Source organism: Sceloporus occidentalis, unplaced genomic scaffold, assembly GCF_023333645.1.
Source record: "Sceloporus occidentalis isolate IW3139 unplaced genomic scaffold, rSceOcc1.0.p SCAF_67, whole genome shotgun sequence".
In the NCBI taxonomy this organism is placed as follows: domain Eukaryota; kingdom Metazoa; phylum Chordata; class Lepidosauria; order Squamata; family Phrynosomatidae; genus Sceloporus; species Sceloporus occidentalis.
The window spans coordinates 3,140,243-3,155,791 of NW_028317047.1; the positions used below are offsets into that span (position 1 = coordinate 3,140,243).

General features: G+C 39.3%; 1 protein-coding gene across 1 annotated transcript in view; it reads right to left on the minus strand.

Annotated features, from left to right (window-relative positions):
• The window catches only part of LOC149286657 (rab effector MyRIP-like), a 219,743-nt gene that overhangs the window by 77,269 nt on the left and 126,925 nt on the right, over positions 1-15,549 (minus strand). Inside the window, exon 3 of the mRNA XM_089493825.1 lies at positions 1,999-2,135. Coding sequence (XP_089349951.1) covers positions 1,999-2,135 — 137 coding nt within the window. The remainder of the gene's footprint in view (positions 1-1,998; positions 2,136-15,549) is intronic.

Below are 15,549 nucleotides of genomic sequence, written 5' to 3' on the forward strand. Positions count from 1 at the left end.
AACAACTACACACTACACCCTTCTTCAACAATTGGACATTATCTAAAGAACTCGGCAGGTAGGTTGTTCCAAACATCTTGGAGAACTAACCACAGTTCTTCTGTGGATTTAGGAAGCCTTAATTGCTTCTCTCTCTCTTCATTTAATCCCAGACAGACTCTATGTTGAGATCAGGGCTCTGTGGGGGCCATACCATCACTTCCAAGACTCCGTGTTATTCTTTATGCAAAAGGTAGTTCTGCAATGAAGTTGGCTGCCAATTAGATACCTCCCTGATGGTACTGCATGGTGGATATCTGCTTGTACTTCTCGGTATTGAGGAGAACATTTATTCTGACCTAATCCACAACTGCATTTGCATAAATGCAACCACAGGCCTGCAAGAAACCTCCACCATGGTTCAAAGTGCCTCTGTTTTCATGAATAGCTGCTTGGCCTTGTTTCCACATCAGAGGTATGGCTATCTGGCCTCAAATCTTACATAAAGACAACTTCCAGACTTCTCCGGACAGTAGATGGGTGTATCAGGGTCCCACAGTTTTCTGCTAATGCTGACCCGACCGCACTGTTTCCGATTGCAAAGGGATCTTTTATCTGCTGCACTAAGCTTTCTTGGCCGACCATTGCATTTACGGTCCTCAGCATTGCCTGTTTCTATGTGCTTCTTCAAAAGAGCTTGGTCAGAACATCTGTAAACCCCTGTCTGCCTTGAAATTTCTTGCCATCGAGAGACCTTGCTTATGCAGTAGAGCTAAGTTGTGTTTTGTTGCTGTGCTCAGTCTTGTTATGGTGTATGACTTTCAACATTAAAGTCTTCAGGAATCTCAACTTGTTTGTGAGGTTGACTGTTTCTCTTCTAGTTTTATTCCTCCTACACAGCTGTTTTTGTTTCGGTTAATGATTGTGTTTCAACTTACATATTAAATTATTTATCATTACAACATTGTTTAATCATACACCTACCTAGTCATATGCCTACAAAATCCATGACTTTGTGCAAGTGTACCTAGAAGAATTACTGTTTTGAAGGTAAATGGTGGTCACACCAAATATTAATTTGATTACATGCTACAGATTATATGGGTCCTGGCAAAAATCAGCAAGAAAGAAAATTGTGTTCAGAGAGTAAATTGTGAACACAAATGTAAATGAAAATAGCTCTCAATCCATTCAGGTGAACACTGCAGCACTTCCCTTGGGAAGTGCCTGACCTCAAACCATCCGCCCTTGAGATCCATTCAACTAAATATGTTCAGATAATAATAAAAAAATACTACACTTCCACTAAACCAAGGTAAAAAAACACATTGCAATGAAGCAATGGGTACTCTAGTCCTGATAAACCATTAAGCAGTTTAGCACCTAAATTTCATGTAAGGTGTGTTTTCTTTTAGAACACTAGCCATCATATATACTTTAATATGTATGATAGCTGAGTGTACCCATTGAAAATATTGTTTCCCTTGCTGACAAATGCATGGGAGGATTCAGCAGAATCCCCCTCCTTGCCACTGTGCATCCTCCAGCTCAAGCAAGCGGTCTAATGAGATCCCTGTGCACACGTGCAGAAAGCACACCCATTGATTTTACTGGCATGGAAAAGTGGTACTCACAAAGTACTTAACTATGCATTCTTGAGGGGTTTAGCTATATGAGATGTTAGACTTACCTCTTAATTTCTTTATATCTATATGGTGAAGAGTATAACTTTTTAACAAAAATTTGTTATGGTGCTGTGAGAATTAAGCTGAGAACCAGAATCTGTAGTGGAATTTAGGGAGTTATTTGAGGTTGTGACCCAATTAATTTTAAACTTTCCATCTTGCCAAGAGTTTCCGTGTGTTTGTAAACTAACGGACGCACAGAATTAATCCCGGGTAGTTTCCCCTCCTGTGGTATTTCATATATTGATTCTTCAAATACATAAGGTGCAAGAACTACCAAACAGACAAACATTTCAACATTATAACAGGTTGAAAAGGGGAAAAAACGACATACCTGCAATGTCGGCACAAGCTCCACTTTCCAAACGATGCTTTCTGTACAAGTTTTTCAGGACCTTGGCACTACCAAAACGCTTGAAACGACTTTTCACGTTGTTATAGTACCATTCCAGAGACTGTGTCCTCAGGAGCCTGAAAACCAAACAAATTGTTGTTAATGGCAAAGCAGCATTGATAAAATGGGTAAGAAGGTAAATAAATGTTAAATAAAATGACAGTAAACCAATTTACAAAACAGCCAAATACTTATATGATAAAGACTAATAATGCACAAAAATTCAATAGCTGGCTAACAAGTAATCTTGGACAATAATGTTACCACACAAATAAGAGAGTGTGGTATATATATATATATATATATATATATATATATATATATAATATAATATAAATATTAATGATAGTATAGAGTATATATATTATAAATATTAATGTGAGTATAGAGATACAAAAAGGAACACACTGCTACTATTAGCCAGCCTAAAATAAAATACAAATCTGTATTAAAAATTGCTATTATATCCACTTGTGGCTGGGTTTAATCAAAGAAATATTAACTTTGTATGTCTATGCTATATCTGCCTATAATGCCTACCTCAGCTTGATCCATGTGCGGCTTTATTTATATCATACTGGTGTATGTATACATTTCTTGTCTGAAGCGTAAGTATTACCATTGCGTGGGTACTTGTATGCAAAGGGTTAATTCCTGTACTCAGTGATCCAGTGATACTACAGCAGAGTTAACAAATCTAATTGCTAGAATTAAGACATTTCTCCAAATCATGTCAAGATACCATATTTAAGATATATACATCTCAAGGGTAAATTGAACTCTTATAGTACTGACGGAAACTTTTTATTCTTTATTAATAAGCAACCTGTTTAATGGATACCCTTATGAATCCTATAAAGCCTCTGTTACCCCTAAACTCCGCATCTTGATGCCTTGCAGAACACTCAGTATGTCCAAAATGTCAGTTACCCGATGCTGACCTCTTTCATGGCCTTTGGTCATGTAGCTCTATTGTTCACTTCTGGGAAGATTTACAAGCTTATATTTCTGGAACTCTGGGCGTGCATTTTCAACTCACAGTGGAATGGGCGGTGTTTGGTTTGATTCCGCGTAATATTCATCCAAGTGCAATTCAGGCCAAACCCCTTCTCATTATCTTATCAGCAGTGGATAAACAAGCCATATTGTCGCAATGGATATCCCAACAACCACAATCACTTGCAATGATCCTGTCTCGCTTGCAATTTATATTTTGTATGGATTGGCTTGAGTCAATCCTCCATAAGGAGAGCAGAGTTAAAAAAAATTCAATCATTGGTCACTTGGATAGGGCTACTCGTCACTCGCTTTTTTGTGCGTTTAACAGTACAGAATGGTATTACCTTCAACTTTTGAGGGGTCTATGACCCATTGCGGGGTTTTAATACTAAGCTCTGACTTGGGGGTCTTGGGATAAGCTGGGAGAGTCCTGGTGGTACATGTGTTGTAAGTTGTGAATTCCCATGGCTAGCTCCATTTGTTATGAGCCATAATGGATGAGCCAGTCTTCCCTTCCTTCTTATATGTGCTACAGTAACAGTACTGTTATTTATGGTATTCCCACCCTTAAGTGGATTAACCATATGATGCTAATGAGTTTTCAATGTCTTTTATTACTTTTTCTACCAGTGTATCGATGCAATGTTATTCTTCTAAATACTCGATTTGATTGATGTCATAATGCACGTTAATACCAACATGTTTGACTGTGCACCTCTAACCAATAAAGAAATGAATAAAAAAAAAATTGTGCAGGTCTTTTTTTCCCTTTTTTTCCCTCTGGCTATATTTTTAGGAGGTTGGTGCAACGCTTGTCCTTTTTGCTGTTTACACAGGGGCTCATCACTATGTCTTTTTTATCTTTCAAAATCTATAGTAACCGCTTTTATGTCTTGTGAATGCATTTCCAATGTATTGCACTTAAATATTTCAATTGATATTCTACAAATGTGCTGATATGATGAATTCTTGCTTCGTTATTTTGTATTGTTATTTTATCATAATCAGACAATACATATCGTGATTCATTATTGAATCCACCTGTATAATAGCTGCTGCAGCAAAAGGCTGACGGGGGTCATTACTCACATGGAATATGTTTTATGTTTTTCTTGTATTGTAACTCATCTAATTAGGCCAAACAATTGAGCTGAAATAGAGTTGCAATTAATATGTCTTTGAGAAATTTGTCTGCAAGGCAAATATATAATATCAAGAGATGAGTCGTTAACCCGTAGCCTGCTAAATTGAACTGGCTAAACGTAACTAAATATAGATGAATGCTAATAAGTTCTAGATTAACAGAACTAAGCAAAGGGAAGTCACTGCTTCACAAATTTACAAACCGAAGAACTATTAGTGATATGCCACTTGCTTTAGTGTATTAAGACATCCGTAAGTCTTGTTAGGTGAATGAGTAATTTCTGGGTTACTATTTCTATGAATAACAGAAATGCACACTTCTGCGCAACTTTAGCATAATCCATCTTACTTTTTTGCTGCTGACATGTTTCAGTGCAATCATTTCCGAATCATAGCCCCAAGTAATTTCATGAAGAAAGCCATGTGAAATGAATGGTTAGTTCCCGAATAGTACTGTGCCATTTGGTTACCTGTCTCTAGTCACTTACAGTGCGGTGAAAAAGTATTTGTCCCCTTCCCCATTTAATATATTTTGTCACACTTAAATGTTTCAAATAATCAAACTAAATAATGTTAGAAAGGTATAAGTAAACACAAAATGCAGTATTTAAATGATGATTTCATGTATAGAAAGAAAAAAAGCTATCAAACCCTACCCGGGCCTATTTGAAAAAATAACTTAGTTACTAAATCAACCTTTAACCAAATTTAATTGATCATTTGGTACAATTTCACTAGACACACCCAGGCTTTATTACTGCCAGCCCAGTTGAATCTAAACATCAACTTAATATCTTGCAAAGTGAAGTAGGCTAGAAAGTCTCAAAAACATACATAGGATACCACAATCTAAAAAAGTTTAAGAACAGATAAGAAACAGTCATTGTCTTCTATCTGTCTGGAAAGGGTAATAAAGCCATTTGTAAGGCTCTGGGACACCAGGGAACCACAGTGAGAGCCATTATTACAAATGCAGAGGGGTCAATTCATAATTCCACATTAAGAAATATACTGTGTGAAAATAGTATCCATGGGAGAGTTGCAAGGAGAACCTCTCTGCTGACCAAAAAGAACACAAGGCTCATCTCACATTTACGAAAAAAATATCGTGATGACCCTCAAGACTTTTTGGGATAATATTCTGTGGACTGATGTCGAAAGTGGAACTTTTTGGAAGACATGGGTACCGTTTAGGGCTGAAACAACGAATCGATAAAATCGATAATAATCGATAACGGAAATCGTCGACAACGATTTCCGTTATCGATTAATCGAGTGATCGATTCGTTGTTGGCTCCTTTTACTTACCTCCGTGAGCGTTCCCTGCTTCCGCTACACGCTCTGCACTGCGTGACGGATGTGACGCGTTCCAGAGGTAAGTATTCTTCATGTCTGTGCGAATCGCTCTGTGCGAGTGGCTCCGTTCGCACAGAGCGGTTCGCTCTGTGCGAGTGGCTCCGTTCGCACAGAGCGGCTCGCGGGGGTGGGGTTTCAGGGGATGCAGGGCAGAGTGGGGGTGGGGGGGCAGGCCAGGGTAGGAGACTGAGTGCAGGGCAGAGTGGGGGTGGGGGTGCAGGGCAGAGTGGGGGTGGGGATGCAGGGCAGGGTGTGAGTGTGGGGGCAGGGCAGGAGACTGGGTGCAGGGCAGGGTGGGGGTGCAGGGCAGAGTGGGAGACTGGGTGCAGGGCAGAGTGGGGGTGTGGATGCAGGGCAGGGTGTGAGTGTGGGTGCAGGGCAGAGTGGGTGCAGGGCAGAGTGGGTGCAGGGTGTGAGTGTGGGGGCAGGGCAGAATGTGGGGGCAGGGCTGGGTGCAGGGCAGAGTTGGAGACTGGGTGCAGGGGCACAGTGCAAAGTGCTGGGTGCAAAGTGCCAGGGCTGGGTGCAAAGTGCCAGGGCTGGGTGCAAAGTGCTGGGTGCAAAGTGCCAGGGCTGGGGCAAAGTGCTGAGTGCTGGGTGCAAAGTGCCAGGGCTGGGTGCAAAGTGCCGGGTGCAAAGTGCCAGGGGTGGGGCAAAGTGCTGAGTGCTGGGTGCAAAGTGCCAGGGCTGGGTGCAAAGTGCCGGGTGCAAAGTGCCGGGTGCAAAGTGCTGGGTGCAAAGTGCCAGGGGTGGGGCAAAGTGCCATGGGTGGGGCAAAGTGCTGGGTGCAAAGTGCCAGGGCTGGGTGCAAAGTGCTGGGTGCAAAGTGCAAAGTGCTGGGTGCAAAGTACCAGGGCTGGGGCAAAGTTTCTTGAACAGTAATAGTCCACCTCTTTTCAGAATGTTTGGGGTTATTTTGTTTCATAAATATTGTGTTTGGGTTTTTGTACTTTGAAAATATTGTTTTTTTATTACATCATAACAAAATAAGAATCCGATGTATATTAACATAACTGTGTGCATGTTTGCATAGACTACCTGTCTCCTCCGTAATTGGGTCATACAGGAAATCTCTGGAAAGAGGGGTTGGGTGAACCACTTTCTGGGAGGTACAAGGAATTCTGGGATGACTAGTTAGGGGCTGCAGGAGAAAGAGCAGTCGGAGAAAAGGAGAGTCTGAGAGAAAGAAGAGTCGGAGAAAGAAGAGTAAGAGAGAAAGAAGAGGGAGAAAAGAGAGTCTGAGAAAGGAGAGCGCAGCAAACAGAAGTGTCCTGGGTCAGGAGACTCAGAACGAAGCTGCGCAAGATGGCGTTCGGGAGAAGCCTGTGAGCTGAGAGAGGTTTCCCAAGAAAGTGCTTAAGTATCCCTTTTGTTTTGTATTATTATCAAATGTTTTCTGTATGTTATATGTTTTATAACCTGTAACAGTAGCCTAGTTCAATATCAATATACATTTTTCTATGCGCTTGTATTTGTGCTTTATTCGTCACACATTCCCTAAAAGAATAACCCTGTAAGAGGGTCATAATTTCTTACATATTGGCGAGCCAGGCAGGAGGGATTTAGTGTGATTTATGAGTATATTTATAAGTGTATATATTGTGTGTTGAATTGGGATAGTGTTCGGGTTTTGCATATACAAATTTCAGTGAATTCTGCTTTGTTAATGATGGAGGGTTTATTGAAAAAGGTTGCTAGGGCCACAAACCCCGATGGTATTATTCAGTATATAGTAGGAACCTCAGATCCATGGTTCCAAGCTCAGGAGTATGTGGCCAAGGCAATTTATGAAAAGAAATTATCCAAATCAAAGGGGAAAACTGTTCTGGATTTTGCTGCCCGTTGGATAGCGGAGCAGTACAAATCAATGAAAGAGCAAAAAGAACTTTTGGAAGCAAAAGTTGTAAGTTTGAACATTGAACTTGAAAAGTGTAAGATTTTTGCACAGAATGCTGCAGCTTTATGTGTAAGCAACCAGCAGACTTTGCAGGAAAATGAGGAATTGCGTAGTGCAAATGAGCGGCTTACTCAGAGGCTAAGGGATGCAGAGGGGGAGATTAGGACCCTGGCAGCTTGCAGTAAGAGGGAGGCTGATAGTGTGCATTGCACAGCTAATGGTAACACCTTAAATGTACAGCTACAGAAAAGAAATGATGTTGTGGCTGCAGTCAAAGTGTTAAAAAATGATGATGTGAATGAAATAGATGGGCAAGGTTTAGATGAGAAGCACAATAATGCTAATCATAAAGTCATCCGAAATCACAGCAAAACCATTGCAAAGCCTGTGTCTATATTAAGCCCCTCGCTTCAGAGACAGTTATATCAAAGCAGGCTCCAAAACAATCAAGGACCCATAGGTAAAAGGGAAGCCTTTAAATGTTTTGCTTGTGGTAAAGTAGGGCATTTTGCCAGAAATTGCCACTCTCGCTCTGCCAAAGAACACCATGTTCAGGAAAGAGCCATGGTTGATAATTGGAGGCAGGGAGATAAGATTTGTTTTAATTATACTAGGTGGGGATCTCAGGGAAGAGGTAATGGTGTTAGAAAAGACTACATGAAGCCCTGGGTTCCTTACAAGGTTATTAAGGCACACAAAGAAAGAGTAGAAAAAGAGAAAAATGAGCTACAGTGTAAAGTAACAGAGTATATGAAGGAACTGGACACTGTAAAGACAGAAGTGTCCAGAATAAAAGAAATGCTAGGAAACAAAAAGATAGCTAAATCAGAAGAAAACTAGTGTGCTCTTCTAGATTTGTTGTAACATATGATGCTAATTTATTTGTTTAAAGTTTTGTTTTTCAGACAAAGAGACGATACTAAATGAAAAAGGAAAAAAGAAAGGAGACAAACCTGTGAGGAGATCGGGACATTAACACGTGTGATTTCTTGCAGGAAATTCAAAATATTAATAGAGGACCTTAATATCTATTTTTATTTTTCTTAAGGATAAGCCTCTAAATTTGTTCAGTACAGTCAGGTGGGCAAAATTTCAAATGATTTTTGTTTTATTAGTTTAGGACGCCTGCACTGCCAGCTACAGATACCTTAATTTTTGTTTGTTGCTGGATTAAATACATTTAAAATCATAGATTAGGTGAATTGTTGCCAATATGGGGTTTATGTTTTGATCACAGTGGAGAGATGTGATTGTGTAACATTATTGTTGGTCTTCAGCAGTATATATTTTTGCTGCTCTAGATTTTTGTTTTGTTTTAATTTTTGGTTACAAACAAAATATAGCCTCAATCTGATTTTTATTCATATTTCTGAATGGCAACAGACTTTTTATATTTTATTTTATATAGATTGCATCCTGCCAAGACATTGTGAATGTAATGGTAGCATTCAATCTCCTTTTTGTTCTCTCTCCATCTTCATAGAGATTGTTTAAAATTAACATTCTCAAAGTGGATGCTGAAGATACCACAAGGTTACTGTTATGGGAAGTCTTAGTATTTTAGTATCTGTTATGTACTGTATGTATGTTTTGTGTATTTTATGTGTTTACAATGTTTTAGATCTGTAAAGCCAGATATTAATGCTGAGACAAGAAGGATAAGAGAACCACTAGTAATTTGGGCAAGATAACAATACACACTTTCTGTGTAGAGTATCTTTTAATTTCCAGAAGCCATGGGCGAAGTATCAAACACCTTCAAGGGCTGAAGCACAAACCCACTCCAGCTATACAGGTTTCAGTAAACGTGCGCAAACACCTTCACGAGTATTACCACTACACACATTCAATAAACCGAGTTTCTCTCTGGTGTGGTCTCTTCGATACACTGTGTAAGTGAACAGCAAAGGGAATGCTGTTGGTGTGAAAATACACCAGATGTCACGGTGGGCAGAGGTCAGAGGCCTAGAACAAGGCATGCAATTTGAGGGTTAAAGGAAGCTATGGTGGGAGCAGCGTTGGTGGCACAGGTACCTGAGAGTGATGGGAGTGAACACAAATGGTTGCAGTGATGCCAAGTCTGAGAGGGTAATGGAAGGTTAAAGATATGGCTGAAGGAATTCAAACTATTAGTGAAAAATGATAACTGTGAGTGCCTCTATGATTTGGATAAAAAATGCCTTACAGTACCCTAAATTTTAAATATCTGTGGTTGTCAGGTCACTCATGTCTCAGTGAAAACATACAATCTTTCAAACCACACGTGGTAAATGTACTCCTTTATTTATTTGAGAGGGCTCATTTTCTATGTGAGTCATTCGCCCTCTAGGTGGGGACTGTAAGAAATTAAGGGTGCCTTTAAAATGGGACATTACATTTATTGCATAATGTTTTGGGGACGATTTGGGTTTCTATAAGGTGAGATATCTGGTTTTTACAATGTAAGGTAACTTGCATAGTAATGCATTATAAAGGGTTTGGAACAAAGGCTCCAACAGAGGTGGGATACCCCACAGGGGGTCAGACAACTGAATCCGATGTATATTAACATAACTGTGTGCATGTTTGCATAGACTACCTGTCTCCTCCGTAATTGGGTCATACAGGAAATCTCTGGAAAGAGGGGTTGGGTGAACCACTTTCTGGGAGGTACAAGGAATTCTGGGATGACTAGTTAGGGGCTGCAGGAGAAAGAGCAGTCGGAGAAAAGGAGAGTCTGAGAGAAGGAAGAGTCGGAGAAAGAAGAGTAAGAGAGAAAGAAGAGGGAGAAAAGAGAGTCTGAGAAAGGAGAGCGCAGCAAACAGAAGTGTCCTGGGTCAGGAGACTCAGAACGAAGCTGCGCAAGATGGCGTTCGGGAGAAGCCTGTGAGCTGAGAGAGGTTTCCCAAGAATGTGCTTAAGTATCCCTTTTGTTTTGTATTATTATCAAATGTTTTCTGTATGTTATATGTTTTATAACCTGTAACAGTAGCCTAGTTCAATATTAATATACATTTTTCTATGCGCTTGTATTTGTGCTTTATTCGTCACACATTCCCTAAAAGAATAACCCTGTAAGAGGGTCATAATTTCTTACATATCGTTACATCTGGCATAAAGCTAACAAAGCATTCCACAATTACAACATCATACAACATTCAAACAGGGTAGGGGTAGTGTAATGGTCTGGGACTGCTTTGCTGGTTTAGGAACTGGGCGACTTGCTTGATGGAACCATGAATTCTGCTCTCTGTCCTGCCATCAGTTTGTAACCTAAAGCTCAAGGGCAGTTGGTTTAGTCCACATCTGAATGGATCAAAAGAAACAAAATTAAGATTTTGGAGAGAGATGCTGTGGCATCACCTTAAAAACGGCAGTCCAAGCTTGAAAAGTCTCCAATGGCTGAATTAAAACAATTAATTGGCCAAAATTCCTCCACAGCGATGTTAAATACTCATTGCCGGTTATCACAAACATTTGATAGCAGTTGTTGCCGCCAAAAGTGGCAAAACTAGTTATTAGGTTGGGGGGGCAATTATTTTTTCGCATGGATGAAATAGGTTTTAATAACAGGTTTTAATAATGCAGCATTTAAAAGCTACATTTTGTGTTTACTCACGTTGTTTTTGTCATATAATTAAATTAGTTGGATGGTCTGAAACATGTAAATGTGACAAATAAGCAAAAATAGAACAAATCCGGAAGGGGTAAATAGCTTTTCACAGCACTGTAAAGGAGCACTCCAGCTATCATATGCAATTTAATGCCTACAATAGCTGAGAGGTCCCTTTAAATTTCCACAATATCCACCTTGCAAAAGCTTGGGGGGGATTCTTTAGACTCTCCTCATATGCATTTGCCCACAATACAAAATGTATTGCATAAATCCACTTATCCAGTTTGGTAATAATACAAATGGGTCACAGACTTCAGAAGCAAGCACTCAGCTGATGCAGTCATGATCTATTGGCAGATTTTTAAATAATGCACAGTATAGGTATAATGCAGCTACATGGGTCTGTCTGTCTGTCTGTTCAAAATCATGTAAATAATGTACATAGAAAATATCTTTACATTGTGGTTGTCCTATTTAAGCAAATATATGGACCTAAAAAGAAACACTGTCGCTTGGCTAGCTCTTCCTCATTTGTAATTTTATGCAGCTTTTAACCAAATTAACCGTTATAACAAACAGTAGTTATCTGCAAAATCTGAATGCATTTGCACTGTGACTTTACAAAAAGTATGGGGGCTTCAACACATATGGCTACTTACAATTTATGGCAAATCCCCTTTGTATACCTGAATATGCATCAAGTTCTGTCAAGATTTTAAATTGGGCCCATCAGCATAGTCTGCCAGTATTATGAGGTGCTAATAAGGAAGTGGGGCTAAGTGGGAGTGGGGTCATGAAAAGGGACAATACTAAACTTCACATCAGAAAAAATATAGGCAGACTATATGGGCCAAATGGTTCTGATATGCTGTTTCTATGAATGCAAGCTTGGTATGCTGGATGAGACACTATGGCGGTTCCGTAAAAAAACATTATTCTGGTGCAAAGTCTTAATATCTGTTTTATAGCCAGAGTAACCAATAGAATGTCCCTGCTAATTGGACTATTCAGTTGCCTGCTATAGTGATAACACCACATATTATCAAAGTTTGAACCAAAATCATTTAAACATAACCCTATACTCGTATGTTTATAGAAGAATCCAGCATTGTTCTCCAGCTTTCCTGTTGATTTCTGTTTATAAATTACCTACTGAGTTATACAACCTTAACTGTTCCACAAAATACAGTCTCCTTTTTCAGACAGTAACAAAAAACAGACCGATGCGGGATGTCAAAAAAAAAACCCACTGCAATGCTGTAAAATAAAAATAAAAAGTAATTAAAGGAAAATACAGTATAATAGATTACCTCCAGTCTGTAAGCTTGAAATTAATATCAACTGGAGAAACTCTGATGGTTAGGAATTCAACCATAAATATATACCATTAATCTACAGATATTAATACTTTCACTTCAGAAGCCTTTTTGCAGCACAGCTTGATAAAAGATTACCACCCTGTCCACAAGGACTATAATTCAGCAATGCAACTACAGAGAGCGCGTTCCTCCATCTTTCATTTTATCTGTTCCAGTCTGAGGCAGAATGGGAGCATTTTAATGTGTATATTTGCAGGTATATTCGAATCAGCAATAGACAATAACAATTTACAGCTTACACACAAATAATTAAAAGTGGAGTAGCTACTGGAGGGAGAAAATGGTTCTGTGTCAGCAGAGGACAAATGGGAGCCAGAATGATTGATATGTTTACTGAAATATCTTTATTACATATAAACTTTTATCATTAATTGAAAAGAGGTTGGGAAATAGAAGGTTAAAATAATAGGGGGAGGCAATTTTCTGTAGCGTTAGTATACCAGGGGCGTCCAACATGCGGCCCGCGGGCCAAATGCGGCCCGGGAGACCTCGAGGTGCGGCCCGCATAAGGTCGGCAGCCAGGGCAACCGATCTTACGCGGGCCGTACCTCGAGCCCTGCTACAACAAGAGCCCTGCTACTTACCAGTGGGAGGGTCTTTTGTACTGCAAAGAGGAAGTGGAACCCAGCAGAGTTCACGTGACATCACATGACTCTGCTCCAGTCCTGCTTCCTTTGTGCAGTACGAGAGAACGCAGAGGGAGGCCGCGCGCCCTGCTGAAGTCTGTGATCGGCATCGATGAGCTTCAGTGCAGGTAAGGGGGTGGGGAGGGTTTTGAATGAGTATGCGTGATTGAGGGAATGAATCTGTGAATTAATGAGTACATGAATGAATGAGTGTGTGTGATAGCATGGATGTGTAAGTGCTGGAACCTAGGCATGATGGGAATGGGATGCCAAGTCAGCCAGTACATGCTGAAACCTAGTTAGCTGCCCCCCTTTTGTATTGATGCTGCCAGCAGTATGGGGTCTGCACATCACTTACATCCACCCTGTGCCAGCATGTACTGGCTGACTTGGCATGATAGGAGTGTGATTGCTAACAGCTGCCAGCAATATGGGGTCTGCACATCACTTACAGCCACCCTGTACCAGCATGTACTGGCTGACTTGTCATGATAGTAGTGTGATTGCTAACAGAAATCACAGTCCCATCATGCCTAGGTTCTAGCATTTACTGGTTGGATATGTAAGTGCTGGAACTTAAGCATGATGGGACTGTGATTGCTGTTAGCAATCACACTCTTATCATGCCAAGTCATATTGCTAATTTTTTTTGTCCAATTGTGGTGTGTTACCTACTTTTATTAAAAATTTGAGTTTTTATTATTTTTAATGGTGGGGGGTCATTGTAACAGCAATCACAGCAATCACAGTCCCATCATGCCTAGGTACCAGCATTTACCCGTTGCCTGGGTATGATAGGAGTGTGATTGCTGTTAGCAATCACACTCCTATCATGCCAAGTCATATTGCTATTTTTTTTTGTCCAATTGTGGTGTGTTACCTACTTTTATTAAAAATGTGAGTTTTTATTATTATATATAAGGTGGGGGGTCATTTTCGGTTTTGGCTAAATGAATGTTTTGGTCCAGAAGTTTCATTTTGGTGCATCCCTAGAATAAATAGAACTATTTCATTTTTAATTATCCTGAATTTGTAGTCACAACACTTTCTAGGCCCAGAAATCAGTGAGAGGAAAAGTAAAGGTTTTGTGTCATTTACTTTATTTTAATCTGCATATTTTATTAAAGGCCATATTTTCTCACAGTGAAAAATGAGTGTGGCCCTCGCACGTATACAATTCTGATGAAGTGGCCCACTGCAGAAAAAACTTGGACACCCCTGGTATATACCTTTTATATATATATATATATTGGAACTGCGTGTAATATTATTCCTGCACGTATGGTAAAACAGAGTAGGAGCTGTAGAATGCCCAAATTAGACAGAGTGAGTGAGTGACAGAGTGTAAGTGTGCATAAATAGTGGTTTTGATTGTTTTTCCCAATAGGGTCGGCTTATATGCAGGCCTTTCTTTTTTTCTTTCATTAAGACCCAAACTTTGGGGCTTTGCCTTATAACCGAGCAAATAGGATACTTATTTGCTTTATGCCTTCAGTGCTGAGTTTAAATGTGATATACCTGAAATGCTGTGTTTCCATGTTTTTATTTGATCTTTACCTGAAATACATGGGTGAGGAAAAGTGAGTTTGCATACTGCTGTGTTCTTCAATATGGTGCCCTTAAAAGTCTATGAGAATATATGAACCAATACAACAATAATACAACATACAAAAGTTTTTCAAATAGAGATAACCCTATGAACACTCTCTTATAATGTGAGTGAAAGGTATACATTTTTTATTTACCCAATGTTACTGCACTCATGTTTTTTTCTATTTATTCAATAATTATTCGATTTAGTTTGTATACTATCTAAATAAATAGGAATTAATACTGAGAGCACTTTTTTGTGTAAATTTGTATTTTGCTATACCCTATTTAGTTTAGTTTGTATGGAAGTTGTGATGGTTGCGATTTCGGTTTGTCACATGTAAGGAACTTATGCTACGTTACATATCTTTAAAAATCTTATGTAACTAAAATAATCAGTTCCCTTTAATTCCCTTGTTATTTATCAACTTTCCTCAAAATAATCTCTGTAAAAATATGTGTTCTTGCCTTGGGCGCAAAAGGAGCTAGTTGTGGCTCTGTAGCAAATGGAGCATATTTAAAAGGGAAACTGGTTGGGATCGCTGACAAAATATTTCTTGGGGGTGTCCTATTTCTGACGGCCAGTGTCAGAAATGATGCAATTTCTCATAATAGTATGTCACAATTTTTAATGGAACCGAACTGATTTCTTATTACTGACATTTGCCAAGTTATGGCTTACCTCATTTACTATTTTAGCAGCATTATCATATTACTTAAAAGTAGAGATTATCACAAGATATTTGAAATAAGAAATAATAATAAAATATTTAGAGTACATAAAGAATATTGACTATTGTTTATACATAGTAAAACATATCCAGTATAAAATCATTTTGGTTGGTATGTTTACAAAATGAAAGAAAAACAAATTGACTAAATTAAAGCGCTCTCTAGAGTTTTGGA